Source organism: Mus musculus, chromosome 11 (assembly GCF_000001635.26).
Source record: "Mus musculus strain C57BL/6J chromosome 11, GRCm38.p6 C57BL/6J".
In the NCBI taxonomy this organism is placed as follows: Eukaryota; Metazoa; Chordata; class Mammalia; order Rodentia; family Muridae; genus Mus; species Mus musculus.
Genome location: NC_000077.6, coordinates 105,353,856 through 105,370,474, shown reverse-complemented (window position 1 = coordinate 105,370,474; position 16,619 = coordinate 105,353,856). Strand labels below are relative to the sequence as shown.

The following is a 16,619-nucleotide window of genomic DNA, read 5'->3' as shown; positions in this document are numbered from 1 at the left end:
CAGGAGACTGAGGCAGGGGGTCAGAAGTTCAAGGCCATCCTCGGGTTACATAGCAATTTCAAGGCTGGCCTAGGATGTGAGACTCTAAGAGAGAAAATGCTGAATTTATCAGCTTCCATTGGTTACAGGAATTGTAGGCCCATTTTGACTTTTTCCTGGGTTAAATTTCTTCCTCAGACCCTGAGTGTTCAATTAAAAACAAAACAAACAAACAAACAAACAAACAAAAAAAAACCAGGCTGGGTTTCTGCCAACCTGTCTTTGGAGGAATCTCATCCTCTCTGTGACCCAGGCCTGCCCTTCTGTAACCTCCCATGGTTTTAATGGTGACATAAATTCTTCATAGAAATATTAAAAAAAAAAAAAAAAAGGAAAAGGAAAAGGACCAGAAGCAGGAAATGATCCTTTGTTAACATTTCTGTGACTTCATTTTCATAATCCCATATCTTTTAAAGAACTTTTTTATTACACATTGAACTTCAAAGCATCTGGGTTGATGTGGGTCACAGATGGCCAGCAAACAGAAGCAACATCAGCCAGTGAGGCCACAAAACAAACATGCACAGACCCGACAGTGCAGTCTCGTGGGTGGAGATCAAGGCCCTACAGCATCGCATCGCAGGAAACTTCTGGCGAATCGCTCTGGACGAGGAATAAAGTGGTGTCAGAAGCAAGCTGGGAACCAGAGCGGAAGGGACCAGTTTCTCACACTTAACCAGCTCACATTTAACTTGGGAAGCCTTGAAATACATCTCACCCACTCCAAGCATGAAGCAGTGACTGGTTATAAACAGCCCGTGAAGAGGTTTCCACGGGGGCTGGAGAGACAGCTCAGCGGTTAAGAGTCGTGTTGCTCCTGAAGGAGACCCACATTAGCATTAGGGGGCTCACAACAGCCTAACTCCAGCGCTAGGAGTCCAACACCCTCTTCTGGCCTTCCTAGTCACTACACTCACACACACACACACACACACACACACACACACACACACACACACACACACAGAGAGAGAGAGAGAGAGAGAGAGAGAGAGAGAGAGTACATGTCAAAGAATCCCAAAACCTTCCTTGATGAGGAAACCCGTGTTGAAAGCAGACACACACACAGACCAGATCCCATTACAGATGGTTGTGAGCCACCATGTGGTTGCTGGGAATTGAACTCAGGACCTCTGGAAGAGCAGTCAGTGCTCTCAACCTCTGAGCCATCTCTCCAGCCCTCAATCTTTTAAAAAAAGAAACATCATCACGAAAACAGGAAGCTAGTAGAGTGTCAAATCCACTTGCTTCTGGATTTTGTGTCGGGATTCCCAGAACTGGAGTAGGTAGCCTTTGGCAAAGGGGATGGACTGAATCCAGAAGAGACGCCTCACTCCTTTGCTAGCGGGACTGGAGAAGTTCCCCATAGCAGGCTTCTTGCTTGTGTCATGATGAGACCCTGTGACACAGGCTCTCAAGGGTGGTGACTGTCACTTCCTCAATGCAGCATGCACTGTGCTGTCCTGGGGGGCTGAGGTGATAGATCACTTTCCTATCAGTGTGATAAAATACCTGGAAAAAAAAGACAGACAGGAAGGCAGACAGACAGATAGACAGCAACTGAAGGAAGGATTTATTTTTGGTGCATAGTTCGAGGGGACATATATTCAACAGAGCAGGAAGCACGTGGTGGTGAGCCCAGCTTGTCTGAGGCGGCAGGATCAGGAGAAAACCCACTCACATCTCAGCAGACTAGAAAGCGTAGAGAGGTGAATAGTGGCTTTTCTCTTTTAACGTTTTGTTGTTTGGTTTTTTGAAGCAAGAGCTTTCTGTGTATCCCCACTTGGCCTGGAACTCAATATGTAGACCAAGCAGGCTGGCTTATGACCTCACAGGTCTGTCTGCTCCCCCCTCTCTGTGTTCTGGGAGTAAAGGTGTGTGCCACCATGCCTGATTCCTTTTATTCTTTACTTAGTCCTAGACAACAGCCCATGGGATGGCTCTACTCCCATTCAGGGTGGGTCTTCCTCCCTCACAGACACACCCATGATGAGCCTCATTAACACCCTAGGTGTTTCTTAATCAAGCCAGCAATGGGAACCAACTCTCACAGATGAGACTCAATCAAAGAAAGTGACTGTATGTGATACTCTGATGCCTCCCTTTCTTTGAGGATCTTAAGATCAAGTTGAGAGACAAAATCCATATCTCTATAACGTTGGGGGTCCAGGAGTCACCTCACAACCCACATGAACACCAACCTCAGTCAGAGATGGATTGTTTGTGAAGTATAGGCCCAGGGCTGGTTGATCAGGGCCACGATCCAGGCTCAGGAGCTGAGTTAAGATCCTACAGGGCTTTAAGCCTAAAATCCACCAACATCTGGGCCAAGTTATTCCACTAATCAGGATTTAGGGATAGGGATTTCCTTGGGAACACGTCTTTGTTGTACACTTATGCTGCCCTCATTGGTTGGGGTATTCAACTGAGGTAGGGGACTTGCCTTGTCTAACATTCATGTCTTAACTTGCCAACCAGGATGTCAGTTTCCCACATACATGTCTCTGCCAAGTAGGATGTCAGTTCCCAGGGAGGTCTTAGGAACTTAAACTCTATTCAACCACTACTCAGAACAGAAGTCTTATTCCAGACAGTTTCTTATATTGGTGCGGGTGTCTCTCTTATGTTGGAGGTCCATCCCAGGGGTAACTTATAAAATCAAATACCATAAAAGCTCACACACAGGCGCAGGAAGTGCTGCTGGGTAGTTGGTTGGGGTCCAAGCTTATTGTGGGTAACTACACAAAGCAGTTCTGATTTCTATCGTGATTGGTTTCCAAGGGCACAGGACATAACAGAATATGTAAGCAGCTTGGGCATGAGAAAGTTTCCTAGTAGCAACAGAAACATAGGAGAAAGTTTCCTTATAATATTAGTAAAATTTGCAAGCTGGCCAGGTAACAGGCTGGCCTTAACAGTAAAAACAAAATAAGAATAAGAATAACTGGAGAACCCACAGGTCCAGGGAACACACAGAGACTGTGAAATCAATATCACATCTTCTGTAACTGGGCCTTGCTGGGCTTCCTGTGGTCCCGGCAACAGACAGTTTCTGTGCTGTTTGAAGATAAAACCAGGCTTTCTAAACTTGTCTCTCATTTAGACACAGGGTTACCCATGTCTGACTACAAACCATGCACTGGGCACTATCTATTCCAGGGACACTGGGGCCAAAGAAAGCTACAGTGAGGTGTGTGGTTACTCTTTATCAACTTGGGCATGGAACCGTGGGTCTCTGGTGCCCCGAAAGTGTCTGGGATGTAACAAATGCTCAGATGGGCTTCACAGGCCAAGGAATTTCTGAATCAGAATCTGTTTCTTTCTGGTAGCAAGTCTTGAGTGTCATTCTAGAGAAAGGACAGTACACATCTGTTGAGAGACTTCAAGGTATACTCATTTATCTTGTGAACCTACTGTGTGCCAAGTTCTAAATTATATCCTGGTAATACAGAAATAATGAAGACAAATGCTGGCTATAAGGGGCTCAGCGTCTACAGAGAGAGCACATGGGGCTGGAGAGATGGCACGGCCATTAAGATGGAGTACTACTCTTGCAGAGACCAAGTTTGGTTATCGGCATCCACTTTGAGTAGCTCACAGTCCCCTGTTACTCTTCTGGTTTCCAAGGGCACCTGCATTCATATGCACACACACACACACACACACACACACACACTTAAAAGTAAAGCACATTTTAAAATAAGTTAATTAATTGAGAACGCTCATGTGTGACCAAGAGACAAACTTGTCTGTGTTGTGATAGAAGACTGAAGCGGATGAGGAGATGGAATGAGGAATTCTCATCCCACTTTTGCACACTTCTCCAGGGCAGATAGATCTCCAGCTAGGATCTCCCGTTCTGCTGCTGAGAAGGCCTGACCTTTGACCTCGCAGGGTGTGTCCTTCGCCCTCTGTCCCTCCTGCTTTGGCAATGTTGCTGCCATGGCTTTTGTCAGCTGAAATGCAAAGATGATGCTTAGCCTGAATCTCAAAGATCATGGCAGACAGACTGGGGTGAGTGGGCTGGGAAGGTAGACCCCACGCAGAAGACACAGCGTGGAGATATGGGAACCTGCGTGGCCAGAAGATGTCAAGAAGCTGTGTGGCAGGGGCTGGCAGGAAGTGAGCCTGAGGTGTAGGCAGGGTGCAGGGCTGAAAGGCTGAGGGGTGGCTCTGGAGGCTACTGGACAGTTTCCAGCCTGGGCCTGACATCCTGGTATTTGTGATAAGTACAGGAGACACCTGGAGGGCAGACTGGAAGAAACCAGCTGTGTGGCATAAAGAGATAAGAGGCCCAGCAGAGAGCATGGGTGATAATATTCTCTTCCTCCCTCCCCCGCTGTGTGCTTAAGTGCTCCTGTGTGTGTGTGTGTGTGTGTGTGTGTGTGTGTGTGTGTGTGTGTGTGTGTGTATGTGTGTGTGCATGTGTGTGTGTGTGCATATGTATGTGTGTGGGTGTGTGTGCACATGCACAGAGGACAGGCTGAAGGAAGCATTGATGTTATTCTGTGTACCTACCAGAAAGCTGGCCCTTCCTCAGGTGTCTATGTCAGGAGCATCTCCAGGGACCACAGGACCCCGGCAGCCTTGGTTCATGCAGCCTAACTCACCCTGTAGTCTGATGGGCACGGTCTGGTCTGAAGGGTGAAGTTAAATGGGTTTCCCTTTACATCCACACAGGACACTCAGTACGAGTCAGCTCCCCCAGACCTCCATCATGGCCTTCCTCCTGGTCTGGTTCTTGTCTCTGATCACTGGTGTCTTAAGGAGAGAGTACCCTCCCTTTGTCCTCTGCCAGGGTGGTACCAGAGGTCAGGGAGCACACTGGCCAGCCTCAGAGACAGATAGGGTGCCACAGGTCCGTCCATTCCTGTAGACCATCCCCATTTACAACTGTTTCTACAACACAAACTCTTGTCTCAAGGACTCAAATCTTCTCAAACGTGGAAAGCTCAGGTTTGACCCACGGTTAGAAAAGGGTCTCTGCTCATCAGGACAGGGATACCTAGTGACATGGGAGGGCTGGTCAGATGTCTGTCTGTCTATCTATGAGCACCTGCCACAGAATCTCAGGGCAGAGTGAGGTTGCCTGGGCCGCCCAGAGCATTGGCATCAGAGGTTAGTAGAGTACACCTGATGCATAATCCACAGGTTACCAAGACCCGCTATTCTAGACGAAATCCCATCCTTCCCCTGCCCCCCCCCTCCCCTGGCCACAGAAAAGAGCCTGTGGACAAGAAGTGCCTCCACCCAGGCCAGGGAGTTGACCGGTGACATTGTCCAGTGACATTGTCCAGCACCCCCTGTTTTGTCTTTAGCCTGTCACAAAGTCCCTGTTCTTCCCAGGGAAATAGCACCAAGCCCTCTGTGACAGGGCCCACATCCTTGCAGCCTGGCACAATGGCTCCCATGGAGTCCACAGCATTTCTTATTGTGGCATAAAATGCCATAAAGTCAGAACAAAGAGAGCCCAGGGCCTGGATGGGTCGGCAGCTTCCTGCCGAGCAGAGAATACAAGCGATTGTTTAAAAGCCAGTGGCGAGGCAAGTGGCCAATTAGCACAGCCTCCCTCCCCGCAGCCTGTAAATTGTGCCTGGACCATCAGAAAGGGATTCTGCTATTCAGATCAATTGCTGAAAGGAAGCGAGTCTGTTCACACTGCCAAATATAGAAGCCCGAAGCAGCAAAGGTGACCCGGGTTATCACTGCACTGTCCTTGGGACAAGCTGATCTCCATCGGTGCAGAAAAGCAGCCCTGATCCCCAGCACCTTGGCGAGTCACAGGAGTTCTAGGACATTCCGAGGCCAGGGAGGTACACATCTGTTCACAGCTGCATTGTAAAAACAATTCATGTCTCACTGTCTTCTCTCTCACAGTTGTCAAGAAATTACCCACAACCCAGACCGGAAGAAAATGAAAGTAGGTTTGGGGGTGCATCCTGTCCTGCCCCCAGTAAGGGTGCCTGCTAGGTTGCCTCTTTTCTGCTCCTGTGTTGAATCTATTACCCTGGAAGGAAGTTATGACCACCACCCAGAGGCAACATAACCCCACCAAGCTCGGGAAACGTTAGGCTTAGCTGGAAATCAATCAAGACGGCTGGATGTGGAGCAGATAAGATTTTTTAATTCATCCTGAAACCAAGGGAAAGGGTCAACTAGGCGGAAGAGAGTGCTTTCCTTGTTAGGTCCTCTGGCATCCAGCCCGTGATGGAGGGTTGGTTGGGTTTTTTTGTTTTGTTTTGTTGTTTTTCCTGCCAGGATCCTGCCTGGGATTTTCCTTCCCAGATCCTAAAAGCAGGCTGGTTAGCCATTACCAAAGAGAGCGCTCCTTTGACAAGCAAGCGTTTTGATTGGATTTTGATGACATTAAGCACATCAAGTGGGTCTGTTGGATTCAGAGGTTGAACAAAGCCAACAGGTCTCCAGCCTCCTTCAGACTGGTTTCTTATTCCATAGAAATTCCCCCTGGAGAAGATGAGCCTAATTAAAGCAGAGGGCTCAGAGGCAAGCTTTAAGGAAGACTCTATCCACAGAGAGAATAAGTGTCGCAGGGAATTGGAGGGATGTGACAACTGGGTCTCTCTGGGTTCTTCAAGGAGACAATTTACAAAAGCCTGCCCAGCCCTGAGAGCTTTAGGAGAGTGATTCCCACGCTGGCATCCACAATCTCGAGAACTTACCCGAAACACAGATTCCTGGGCCCTCCCACAGACTCCACTCCAGCGGTGGGGTGGGGCTCTGGAATGTGTCTTTCATGCACAGCCCACAGGCAGGGTTGATGCAGCCCATTGCAGGGATGCTTTGTGGACCCCTCCCCTACACCCCCCCCCCACACACAAATAAATACCTGACCAGAAGAGACACTGCACCAGTCCAGAGCTCCCCAGGGTGGGGCCAAGACTGCATCCTAGGAAAACCAGTTTGCTATTCAGGACACGCAGTCCTAGGGTGCCAGGCTCCCGGTGTTCAGAGATGGGGAAGGCCCTTCTTCATTACAAAAGGAGCTCTTGGAACCCCAATCCCTACGTGATGTGAGGTCCAGACCAACTGAGCGAGATCTCAGGGCTGCCGCCTGGGTGCTCAGAACTCGGCCTTGCCGCCTGGGTTCAGCCCAGGAAAGCGGCGGTAAGGTGTCTAAAAGACCATTGTGTGTCTGCCTGCACACACCACCTCCCAGGGACCGCACCTCGGCCAGGCGTCCGCGCACGGGTTCTCAGCGTGGCTTCGGCGAGAGCCTCATGATCCTACAGAGACGTGACAGGCAGCAGGGCTTGGTCCCCAACTGGGAGACCTTCAGAGGGTCCTGTCTCCTGGGCCCCGCCCCGCCTCCAAGATGCCCGCAGCGCTACCCGGTTCGGAACCTGCGGCGACGGGCGCGTCCGAGAGCGTTCGGCTGGGCAGGGGCGCCCCCTAGTGCTCCGTGCGACCGCTGTATCCGGGAGCCCGCGGGGGCTCCCCCAGACTCAAGGTCAAAGCAACAGGCAACCTTGGCTTCTAAACCTGCTGTCACAGGAGGCTGCTCTCTCTGGGAGAGTGTAAGAGCATCCCCAGGGAATGTTTAGAAAGGAATCTAGGCTGGCAGCGTGGTGGCCTAAGCAGACTGTGGGGAGTTCCATTCCAGGCTGCATTGTATAGTGAAGCATTTGTCTCAACCACCACCAACCACCACCACCACCACCATCACCACCACCACCACCACCACCTCCACCACCACCACTACAAAAAAAAAAAGTCTCCACAGAGAAGGAAAGAAGGGTATTCATTTCCTTCTCTGTCGCTCCCATGCAGATGGTCCCTCTGACTGTCTACCACTCATTTGCTGTCTCAGTTGGAACTGGCCCAGCTCCAGGATCAACTATTCACAGGCAGTAGGGCAGCAGGCTCTTTCCTGGAAATACAGGCCAAGTTCCTTCTATCTGCCCCCAGCCTACACTTCCCAGATACTGATAGGGAGGGGAGAGCCAATCCAGGCTGTACGGACGGAGCCCAGGACAAGAGGGACTAACACACGGACCTCAGTGACTGACCACTGGCAGCCCTTACCTTGTCTTTGTGCCAAAGCCACTATCAAGACAAAAGTCAGGTACCAGAAGTAGAACCAGGAGAGGCCAGCCTTTCCCCTGGGCCACATTCTTCCTCTTTGGTCCCTCCAGCTTGTCATGACTCACCTGCTTGGCAGCATTTGGTTAATATGGCCTGCCAGCACCAAGTCACAGCTGTGACCTGCCATCCCAGTTCAGTCCAGGTAAACACAGAGGTAAAGGACAAACTGTCAGGGCACAGAGGGTGGCACAAAGGGTGCCAAGCTGTCTGTGGCCCTGTGGTGCCAAGTCAGCCTTCTTACTGTACACCACTCCCTGAACAAAAGACCCCCCCCCCATCAGTAACACTGAGGAGAGGGCGTCTCAGGCAGATCCTTAGATGTGTGAGCCAACCTGTGACAGGGCTCCTGACACAGCTTCTCTGACAGCTGCTTCCCAGCTGGCCCAGATGACCGTCACCAGAGCCAAAACTAAGGCCAGGAAGAGGGCTCACGACCTGCTGATACGCATGCAGGTGTGGGGTGAACCCAGGCAAGCAAGAGGGCCAACTCCAGGATGCTCCCAGCTTTCAAGGGAAGTACTCTGTGGGCGAGAGGCTGAGAAAGCTGGAGTGGCCGGGGCCTCCTTGAGACCAGAAACAGAGCTGAGAGGGTCTGGGTGTGAACAGCCAGGTGTCATTTGCTCTGGTTCCCCCACACACTATTTATTCTACTGTGATAAAGTGTTTCTACATAGTCTGCAAACGTCCCCTCAAACCAAGACAAAAAGGAGCAACGAGAACAAGAGTTTCTCTGAGAATAAGGAGAACCCTTCTCCTGTCCCATCTGTTGTGCTCGGACCCTTCTGCCACTCCCAGTGCCACCCTGCCCTGCTCTTTGTCACCACTGTGCAGCAGGGTTAACTTGGAAACATCAGTCTGGAAGAAGACAAGGGCTCTACCTATTCAGCTATTCTACCTATTCTATTCAGCCTGCAAACTTTATCACCAGACCGGCATCTGAAATAGATTCCTAGAGCAGCCTGCAGTCCAGCTGCCCCTGGCCCAGCTGGAGCCCTAGTGCAGTCAGTCCCCAGCCCCAGATTAAAGTATCTGTTCCCCCACACTGTTCCAGGCCAGAGTGGGACAAAGAGTGGCAGTGGTGCCGCGCCCAGCTGCTGTGGCCCTGCAGCCTGAGAGATGGTCTTGCTTTCTAGGTTCCGAGTCGGGAGATGGTAATGCAAGCAACATTTACCCAGGCCGGGTCATCTAGCAAGGGAGCTGGTCGTGGAGTGCGGCAGAGACCTCTCCACCCAGAAGCCCTTTCTGTGTCCCCCTCTGCCTCCCTTCTTCCCTCCTCTTTATTGAAACCAATGTGTTCGCAGTTACCATTTTCACCCGTGCCACTCCTTCTTGGGGTCTGGCTTGAGCATCCGTGGGCAGCCACAGGGACCATCCCAGCCAGCACAGGCAAAACAGCTGAGTCCCCCGTGTGCTGCCCTGCTGCTGCCCCTCAGCCCAGCAGCCTGGGCTCCCAGTGCTGAGGCCCTCTGTTCAGGCCTCCGCCCACCCTGAGTGGAATGGAGCCATGCATTCAGTAAACTGACTTTATTCTCCCATTTGTTTTGTGTTTATTTCCTCCCAGGCTGACAGCTCTGAGTCCCACCCCGCCTCCCACTCCACTCGCCTCATTTCTGTTTGCTACCCACCACCTGAGTGTGACACATCTCAGGCTCCTATGGGCTGGGGCAAGTGGGTCCCACTTAGGATCAGCTGTGGGTGTGGACTCAGTAATCAAAGACCTACAAGACCTAGGGTGATTAAAAAGATCAGAGCTTGGTTTCAGGAAAAGTGTGTATGTAACGGAAAGCATGAAGGAGAAGTCTTTAGCCAAGCCTGGGGGTTCACTCCTGCAATCTCAGCACTGGGGCAGGAGGATTATAAATTGGAGGCCAGCCTCGGCTGTATAGAAAGGCCTAGTCTCAAAAATCTAGAGATGGAAACCTAGACAAAAGTAGGCTTTCAGAAAAATATGGTGGAAAGTAGAGAGTAGCGTGCCAAGATGTGCACTGAGTTAAAGAAGCTACGTCCCAAAGACTTCATAGTCTATGATTCCACTTGTATGCGATTTCTAGAGAAGGCAAAGCTACTAGGCAGAAGGCAGATCTGTGGTCTCTGGGAAATGAAAAGGAGACAGAAACTGGAGGTGAGGAAGGTGTCAGAGTGGTTATGTGATGACAGTCACAGAGCCGGACAAATGCGCTCATCCATTGAATTGCATGTTTGCGGTGTGGGAGTGTGACAACCGTGTTAGGATACTTGTGCTCCCTCCAAAGATGTCCTCAAAAATAGGGGACAGGACAGAAAAAGGAGGAAAAAGAAAAAGGTAAAATGAAGAGAGACATTTGCCTTGCGTGCACGAACCATAGGCACATCCACAGCACCGCATAGGTGATGTGTGGTTAAGTCTGTCTGTGATCCCAGCGGTCAGGAGGCCGGGGCAGGAGGGTCAGAAGGGAATAGGCGAGGACATTCTGAAGTATAAAGGTGTGTGTGTATGTGTGTGGGTATGTGTGTGTGTGAGAGAGAAAAAGAGAAAGAGAGCACCACAATGGACCCATGATGCATTGGTTTTAATTATTTAGATTTATTTTAATTGTATATGTGAAGGGACTCTGGCCAGCTGAGTTTGGTAAGTTTGGCTCTGGCAGGCCTTGCCCTTCTCCCCCATTCCCTCTGCCTTGCTAAAAGCCATTAGATTACATCCTAAAGCCAGCCAGCAAGGTCTATTCCCTTATTTGGCCACTTCCTCCTCCTGAGGTTGACCACCAAGGTCCAGCTATCAAAGTATTTAATACCAGCAAACAGAAGCCCCCTTTGGCTCCCAATTAACATGGCAAATTAAAATTAAACACTTCATCCTAAAACAAGGCTTCTCTTTTTACCTTTATAAGCCACCATTTTCCTATGGGCCATGTCTGTCTCCTCTCTGTCCAGAGGCAGTCCTTTGTCCCTGGGGACAAAAACCCCTCCCCCTTCTTCCTCGTCCCCCCCCCCCTTCTTGGGGACCTCCTCCTCTGTCTCTTGTCCTTGTCTCTTATTCCCTGCCCTCTGGGGCTAATAAATCTTCGTGCTGAGAACTTGGTCTTGGGGGTCCTGAGCTGATAACTTTTCCCTACAGTATGTATGAGTGTTTGGCCTGCATACAGGTAAATGCACTATGTATTTGCCCGGTGCCTGCTGAGGGTCAGAACAAGGAATTAATTGTAAAGAGTCGTGAGCCTCCGTGTGGATGCTCAAACCCTGGTCCTCTGCAAAGGCAAGAAGGGTTTTTAACTGCTAAGCCAACTCTCCAGCTCTAAATAAATAATACTTAGAAAAAAATATTTATTTGAGTGACGGTTTAATCGTGGTGTTATAATATACAAACAAAATTTAGATTGAACAAACAAAATTCTTCCTGCCTTCAAGACCCATGCTCCTGGAACAGCTTCTGCTTCCCACCCTGGCTCTCTCCTGGGGGCTCTGGATAAGGCTCTGCAGCCTGGAGCTGAAGCATGGGAGCAATAGAGTCTTTAGGAAGACTAGTCTGGCCTACCTAAATTCCTGACCCATTCCTCCGGCATGTCCTATTTAAACAACACGATATAACTCCTGGAAATGAGGAGGGTCCAACCAAGCTGCCAAGACCCAAGACCGGAGATAAAGATGAACAATATCTTTGCTTGCTAGTAGATCCTAGACACGCTGCTGACGTTGACAGTAACTCCGTGGTTTAAATAAAGTTCAAAGTTTCAAGTGCTTGTGTTCAAACATGGAACCTCCGGCTGCACGTGGAGGCCCCAGCTGTACAGAAAAAAATTGGCCCTTGGTTTTTAACTGACTTTTAAGGTTTAGAGAGGATTTTTCCAAGAATTGGTACTGAGAAGCATGGAGGGAGATGGAGGACAAGGAATCCTTGGAAATAAAATGTATAGGGGCTTGAGGGATAGCCCAGTGGTTAAGGACACTCACTATTTACTCACAGGACATGATGTTCTCTGCTGGACTCTGCATGCACCAGGCATGCATCTGGTACACAGATATACAGACAGACTACCCATCACATTTAATAAACACAAAACTGTAAAACTAAGTTGTATAAATTGAGTATGGTAGCAAGATTTGGGGATGTAGGAGCAAAAGGATCAGAAGTTCAAGATGAGGGCCAACAAAATAATTCAGTGAATAAAGGGTTTGCCACACAAGTTCTATTCCTGGTACTTGATGTGTTTATAAAAAAGATGAAGAAAAAGGGATATGTTTTAAGAAGGGTTAGTGAGGTGTGCGGGAAGGGGATGTCTCAGCGGGCCCATGCCGAGGTATCCCTTCCTTGAGGGGCCAGCCACACAACGGTATAGTATAGAATAGAGTTTATTCAGGGCATGGGGAGGGGAGTTAAGAAGGTAGTAGAGGCAGAGAGAGAGAGAGAGAGAGAGAGAGAGAGAGAGAGAGAGAGAGAGAGAGAGAGAAGAAGAAGAAGAAGAAGAAGAAGAAGAAGAAGAAGAAGAAGAAGAAGAAGAAGAAGAAGAAGAAGAAAGAGGAGGAGGAGGAGGAGGAGGGAGGCCAGCCATAAGCATGTGGAGAGAGGGGGAAGGGAAGAGCAAGAGAACAAGAGCCCAAGAGAACAAGAAAGGAACAAGAGAGGGAGGAGGGGGCAAGCAGCCCCTTTTATAGTGGGTCAGGCACACCTGGCTGTTGCCAGGTAACTGTGGGGGTGGAGTTTAGACAGACGCTAACAGTGCCTACCTGTGCGGGTTAATTTACTTCCAAGAGAAGGGAAGAAGGAGCCTCCACTAAGGAATTGCCCCTGTCCTGTTTGGCCTGTGAGCATGTCTGTGGAGCATTTTCTTTGTTTTTTTTGTTTTGTTTTGTTTTGTTTTGTTTTGTTTTGTTTTGTTTTGTTTTGTTTTGTTTTGTTTTTCCAGACAGGGTTTCTCTGTATAGCTCTGGCTGTCCTGGAGCTCACTTTGTAGACCAGAACTCAGAAATCCGCCTGTCTCTGCCTCCCAAGTGCTGGGATTAAAGGCGTGCGCCACCATGCCCGGCCGAGCGTTTTCTTGATTAATGATGACTGGCGAGGTCTCAGCTTGTCACCCCTGGGTAGGTAGGTCTGGTGATTTCTTAACTCGGACTGAGGAAGCTGTGGGGAACAAAGCTGTAAGCATAATTCTTCTACGGTCTCTGCTTCAGCTCTGGCCTCTAGGTTCCTTGAGTTCTTACCTTGACTTCCCTCAGTGATGGACTGGAACATGAAAGTGTAACTTGGAACAAACTCTGTCCTCCTCTGTGGCCTTGGTTTTATCACAGTGACAGGTACGTACTACATAACCTAAGGGTGGAGATTGAGAACTGGACTCTACAAAGTTGCCCTCTGACCTCCACATGCCTGTGATACATGGATGCCCAACCCCTACAATAGTGAGGGGAAAAAATTTTAACTCAAGGCCACCTTCTACTATGTAACAAATTTGGAGCCAACCTGGGTTACATGAGACCATCTCAAACAAAATTAGATCGAAGTCCTATAGCACTAAAGATCTAGCTCAGTGAGTAGAGTGCTTGCCCAGGGTCCTGGGTTGGTATCCCTAGCACTGCAAGTCATGATTATATAAATGTATATAATGATGATTATTCAAAGCCCACAGTCTCTGCTGCTTCAGAATGGGAGACAGGATTCTTTACGCCCAGGAGGTAACATTTTGCTTTGTTCTGGCCTGAGGATGAACCCCAGGGTCTTTCACAAGCCCCCCTGCTTCTCTGTACTCCCAGCCTTGAGCACAGGAAGTCTAGGCTAGATAACACAGCAAGATCTCGGCTCCCAATGAAAATAAAGTTTTACCGAGAGCTGACTGGAGGCCAAAGTGGCTATGTCAACATCCTGCCAGCTCCAGTCTTCTGTAAGACGTGTTCAGGCAGCTCCACCCAGACCAGCAGGTCTCAACCTATGGTTTCCGACCCCTTTGGGGGTCACATATCTGATATCCTGAACATCAGATATTTATATTCCAATTCATAACGGTAGCAACGGCTATGAAGTAACAATGAAATAATGTTATGCTTGGGGGTCATCACAACATGGGGAACTGTATTAAAGGGTCTCAGCATTAGGAAGGCTGAGAAACCCAAAGGTTTTCACCAGTAAGTCATTGAGGGGCTAGAAGATGGCTCAGTGGGTAAAGCGCCCACTGTGAAAGCATGAAGACTTGAGTGTGGGTCCCTGGCACCCACACAAAAAGCTGAGCCTGTCCATGCTTGTCTGTAATCTCAGCACGAATTTTGTTTGTTCAGCCAGCCCAGGTTCAGTAAGAGACCCATTCTACAAAAACAAGGCAGAGAGCAACAGGGGAAGGCACCCAGTGTAGACTTCTGGGTTTCACACTCAGGCACGCGGTACACAACCAATGGCATACACGCTGATACACATATTACACATCAAAAAAATTTGTTTTGCTTTTTTGTTTTTCAAGACAGGGTTTCTCTATCAGTAGCCCTGGCTATCCTGGAACTTGCTCTATAGACCAGGCTGACCTCAAACTCACAGAGATCTGCCTCTACCTCCTGAGTGCTAGAATTAAAGGCATGCACCACCACTGCCTGGCCTAAAAAAAACTTTTATTGAAAACTGTGTTCTTTTCTATATAAAATGATTTCAAGGATTTACCCAGATAACCAGGATTGTTTCCAATGAAGTCAGCCATGAGAGAGACACTGAGAATTCGTGTCTACCTCTGGCTCCAGCAACCCACAGGTCTGCTTTTGACTTCTTGGTATTCAAAGGGTCATGTTTCATCATTGATCAAAAGGCAGGGGTTGGCTCTCCTGCTCATGACCTCTGTGACACACTACAGCCTCCAGAATGGGATGTCTTTGCTTTTTATTTGGGGACAGAGGTTGCAGGGGTGGAACACAGATATGAGGGGATGGGGAGATGAGTGGGATTGGGGTGCGTGGTGTGAAACTCAAAAAGAATCAGTAAAAAGTTTGTAAAGAGGCAGGTTGTACGGGGCCATCTTTCCCTCTGTGAATCAGCGACTCCATCAGAGCGAGATTGAAGAGCCCTGGGTGGGTCCCAGAATCTTCTCAAGCTTTCTCACTGTTGGGAATTGAACCCAGGCAAGCGCAACTACCACCAAACCACAGACACAAACCAAACCTATGGCCAGCATCACAACTGCCATACCACATCAGCTAATTATGCACCAGGATGAGAGCCCATAAAGAGGAGGAGGCACCTGGACAGAGGTTTCCATAGAGAGAGACGCACATGGAGGTGAAGTGAGCCTGTGGGCCCCACTTAGGGAGCACTTCCTGTGAACTTACCATGGGGATAAATGAGCCCTTGACTCTGGCTGCAGCCCTCACAATCAACCTGTGTTATTAACCCTGTGTTGCCTGGGAGGAAGCTTACCTTTGGGAGGTTGTGTGACTCAAGTAGCCCTCTGAAGTTCATAGTATCTGTTAAGTCTATTGAGCAAAGCCATGCACCCAACCCGTGAGCTCTGTGACAAAGAGAACAGATAGCATTCGCTATCAGCTCCAGGCAGGGATTTCAGGGGTCTCAGAGCCAGCACTTGCAACAAAGGCCCCTGGAAGAAGGGCTGCAGAGAGGGCTCAGCAGTCAAGAGCCCTGGCTGCTCACCCAATAGACCTAGGTTTCAATTCCCAGCACCCACATAGTGCCTCACAACCACCTGTAACTCCAGTTCTACGATATCCAATTCCCACTTCTGGCCTCCATAGACACTAAGCCTGTGTGTGGTCCACAAACACATGCACAGGCAAAACACCCACACTCACAGCATTAACAACAGTAGCACAAAGCCAAGGAAGCGAGAAGAGAACAAGGTTTTTAATGGCTTGTGGAGTCCAGGAGAGGGAAACTGAGGTGGTAGGAGAGGGCTGACCAACAGGGAGGACCAGGTTTTCGAGCATTTATTTAACATATATGAGGGAATGGAGACTATATACGATACTATTTATATAATGCATTTTATACAAGGGGCTTGGACTTGGACAGCCGTGCATATAGAGAGCAGCAGCAGATCGTGGAATGAACCCACTGGAATAGCAAGGGGAGATTGTGTCTAATAACAGTTTGTTGTCCTTATCGTGGAGGACACCTCGCACTTTCCTCAAATTCCAAGGGAGGAGGACAGTGCAAATCTGCAGAAGCTGATGGAATTACAGTGTCAGAGGGCCAGGTGTCTCCCCCTGCCTGGCACAGCTGGACACCCTACAGTAACAGAGGGCCAGGTGTCTACACACACACGCACACACACACGCACACACACAGCTGGACACCCCACAGTAACAGAGGGCCAGGTGTCTCCCCTATGGACAGCTAGACACCCCACAGACCTCAGGGGTGTCTGGAAGTAAGACAGTATGGATGGAACTAGAAAAGTGTCACTGCCTGGGATCCCCAGAAAAGCCACCAGCCAACTGATAAATTCAGTATTTGGCTTCTCTGAATACATGGCCTTGAACCTTGGTGCCTGGCAGTTGCTCAGACCTCTTTC

General features: G+C 49.3%; 1 protein-coding gene and 1 long non-coding RNA gene across 5 annotated transcripts in view; one reads left to right on the top strand and one right to left on the bottom strand.

Moving 5' to 3' along the window:
- Marchf10 (membrane associated ring-CH-type finger 10) overlaps positions 1-9,677 on the top strand; it is a 96,904-nt gene extending 87,227 nt beyond the window's left edge. For all 3 annotated transcript variants that reach the window (XM_006533905.4, NM_172568.2, XM_006533904.1), the window contains 2 exons: positions 5,917-5,959; positions 9,276-9,677. In XM_006533905.4, coding sequence (XP_006533968.1) covers positions 5,917-5,959; positions 9,276-9,331 — 99 coding nt within the window. In that variant the 3' untranslated portion in view covers positions 9,332-9,677. The remainder of the gene's footprint in view (positions 1-5,916; positions 5,960-9,275) is intronic.
- On the bottom strand, positions 444-7,630 carry LOC115487808. Of its 2 annotated transcripts, none has more exons than XR_003949780.1 (2): positions 7,226-7,630; positions 444-3,995 (listed from the first exon to the last, which is right to left on the bottom strand). It is a non-coding gene; the product is annotated as an uncharacterized LOC115487808 (long non-coding RNA). The 2 variants fall into 2 exon arrangements; XR_003949779.1 differs by having other exon boundaries at positions 6,887-7,626.
- Positions 9,678-16,619: the final 6,942 nt, after the last annotated feature.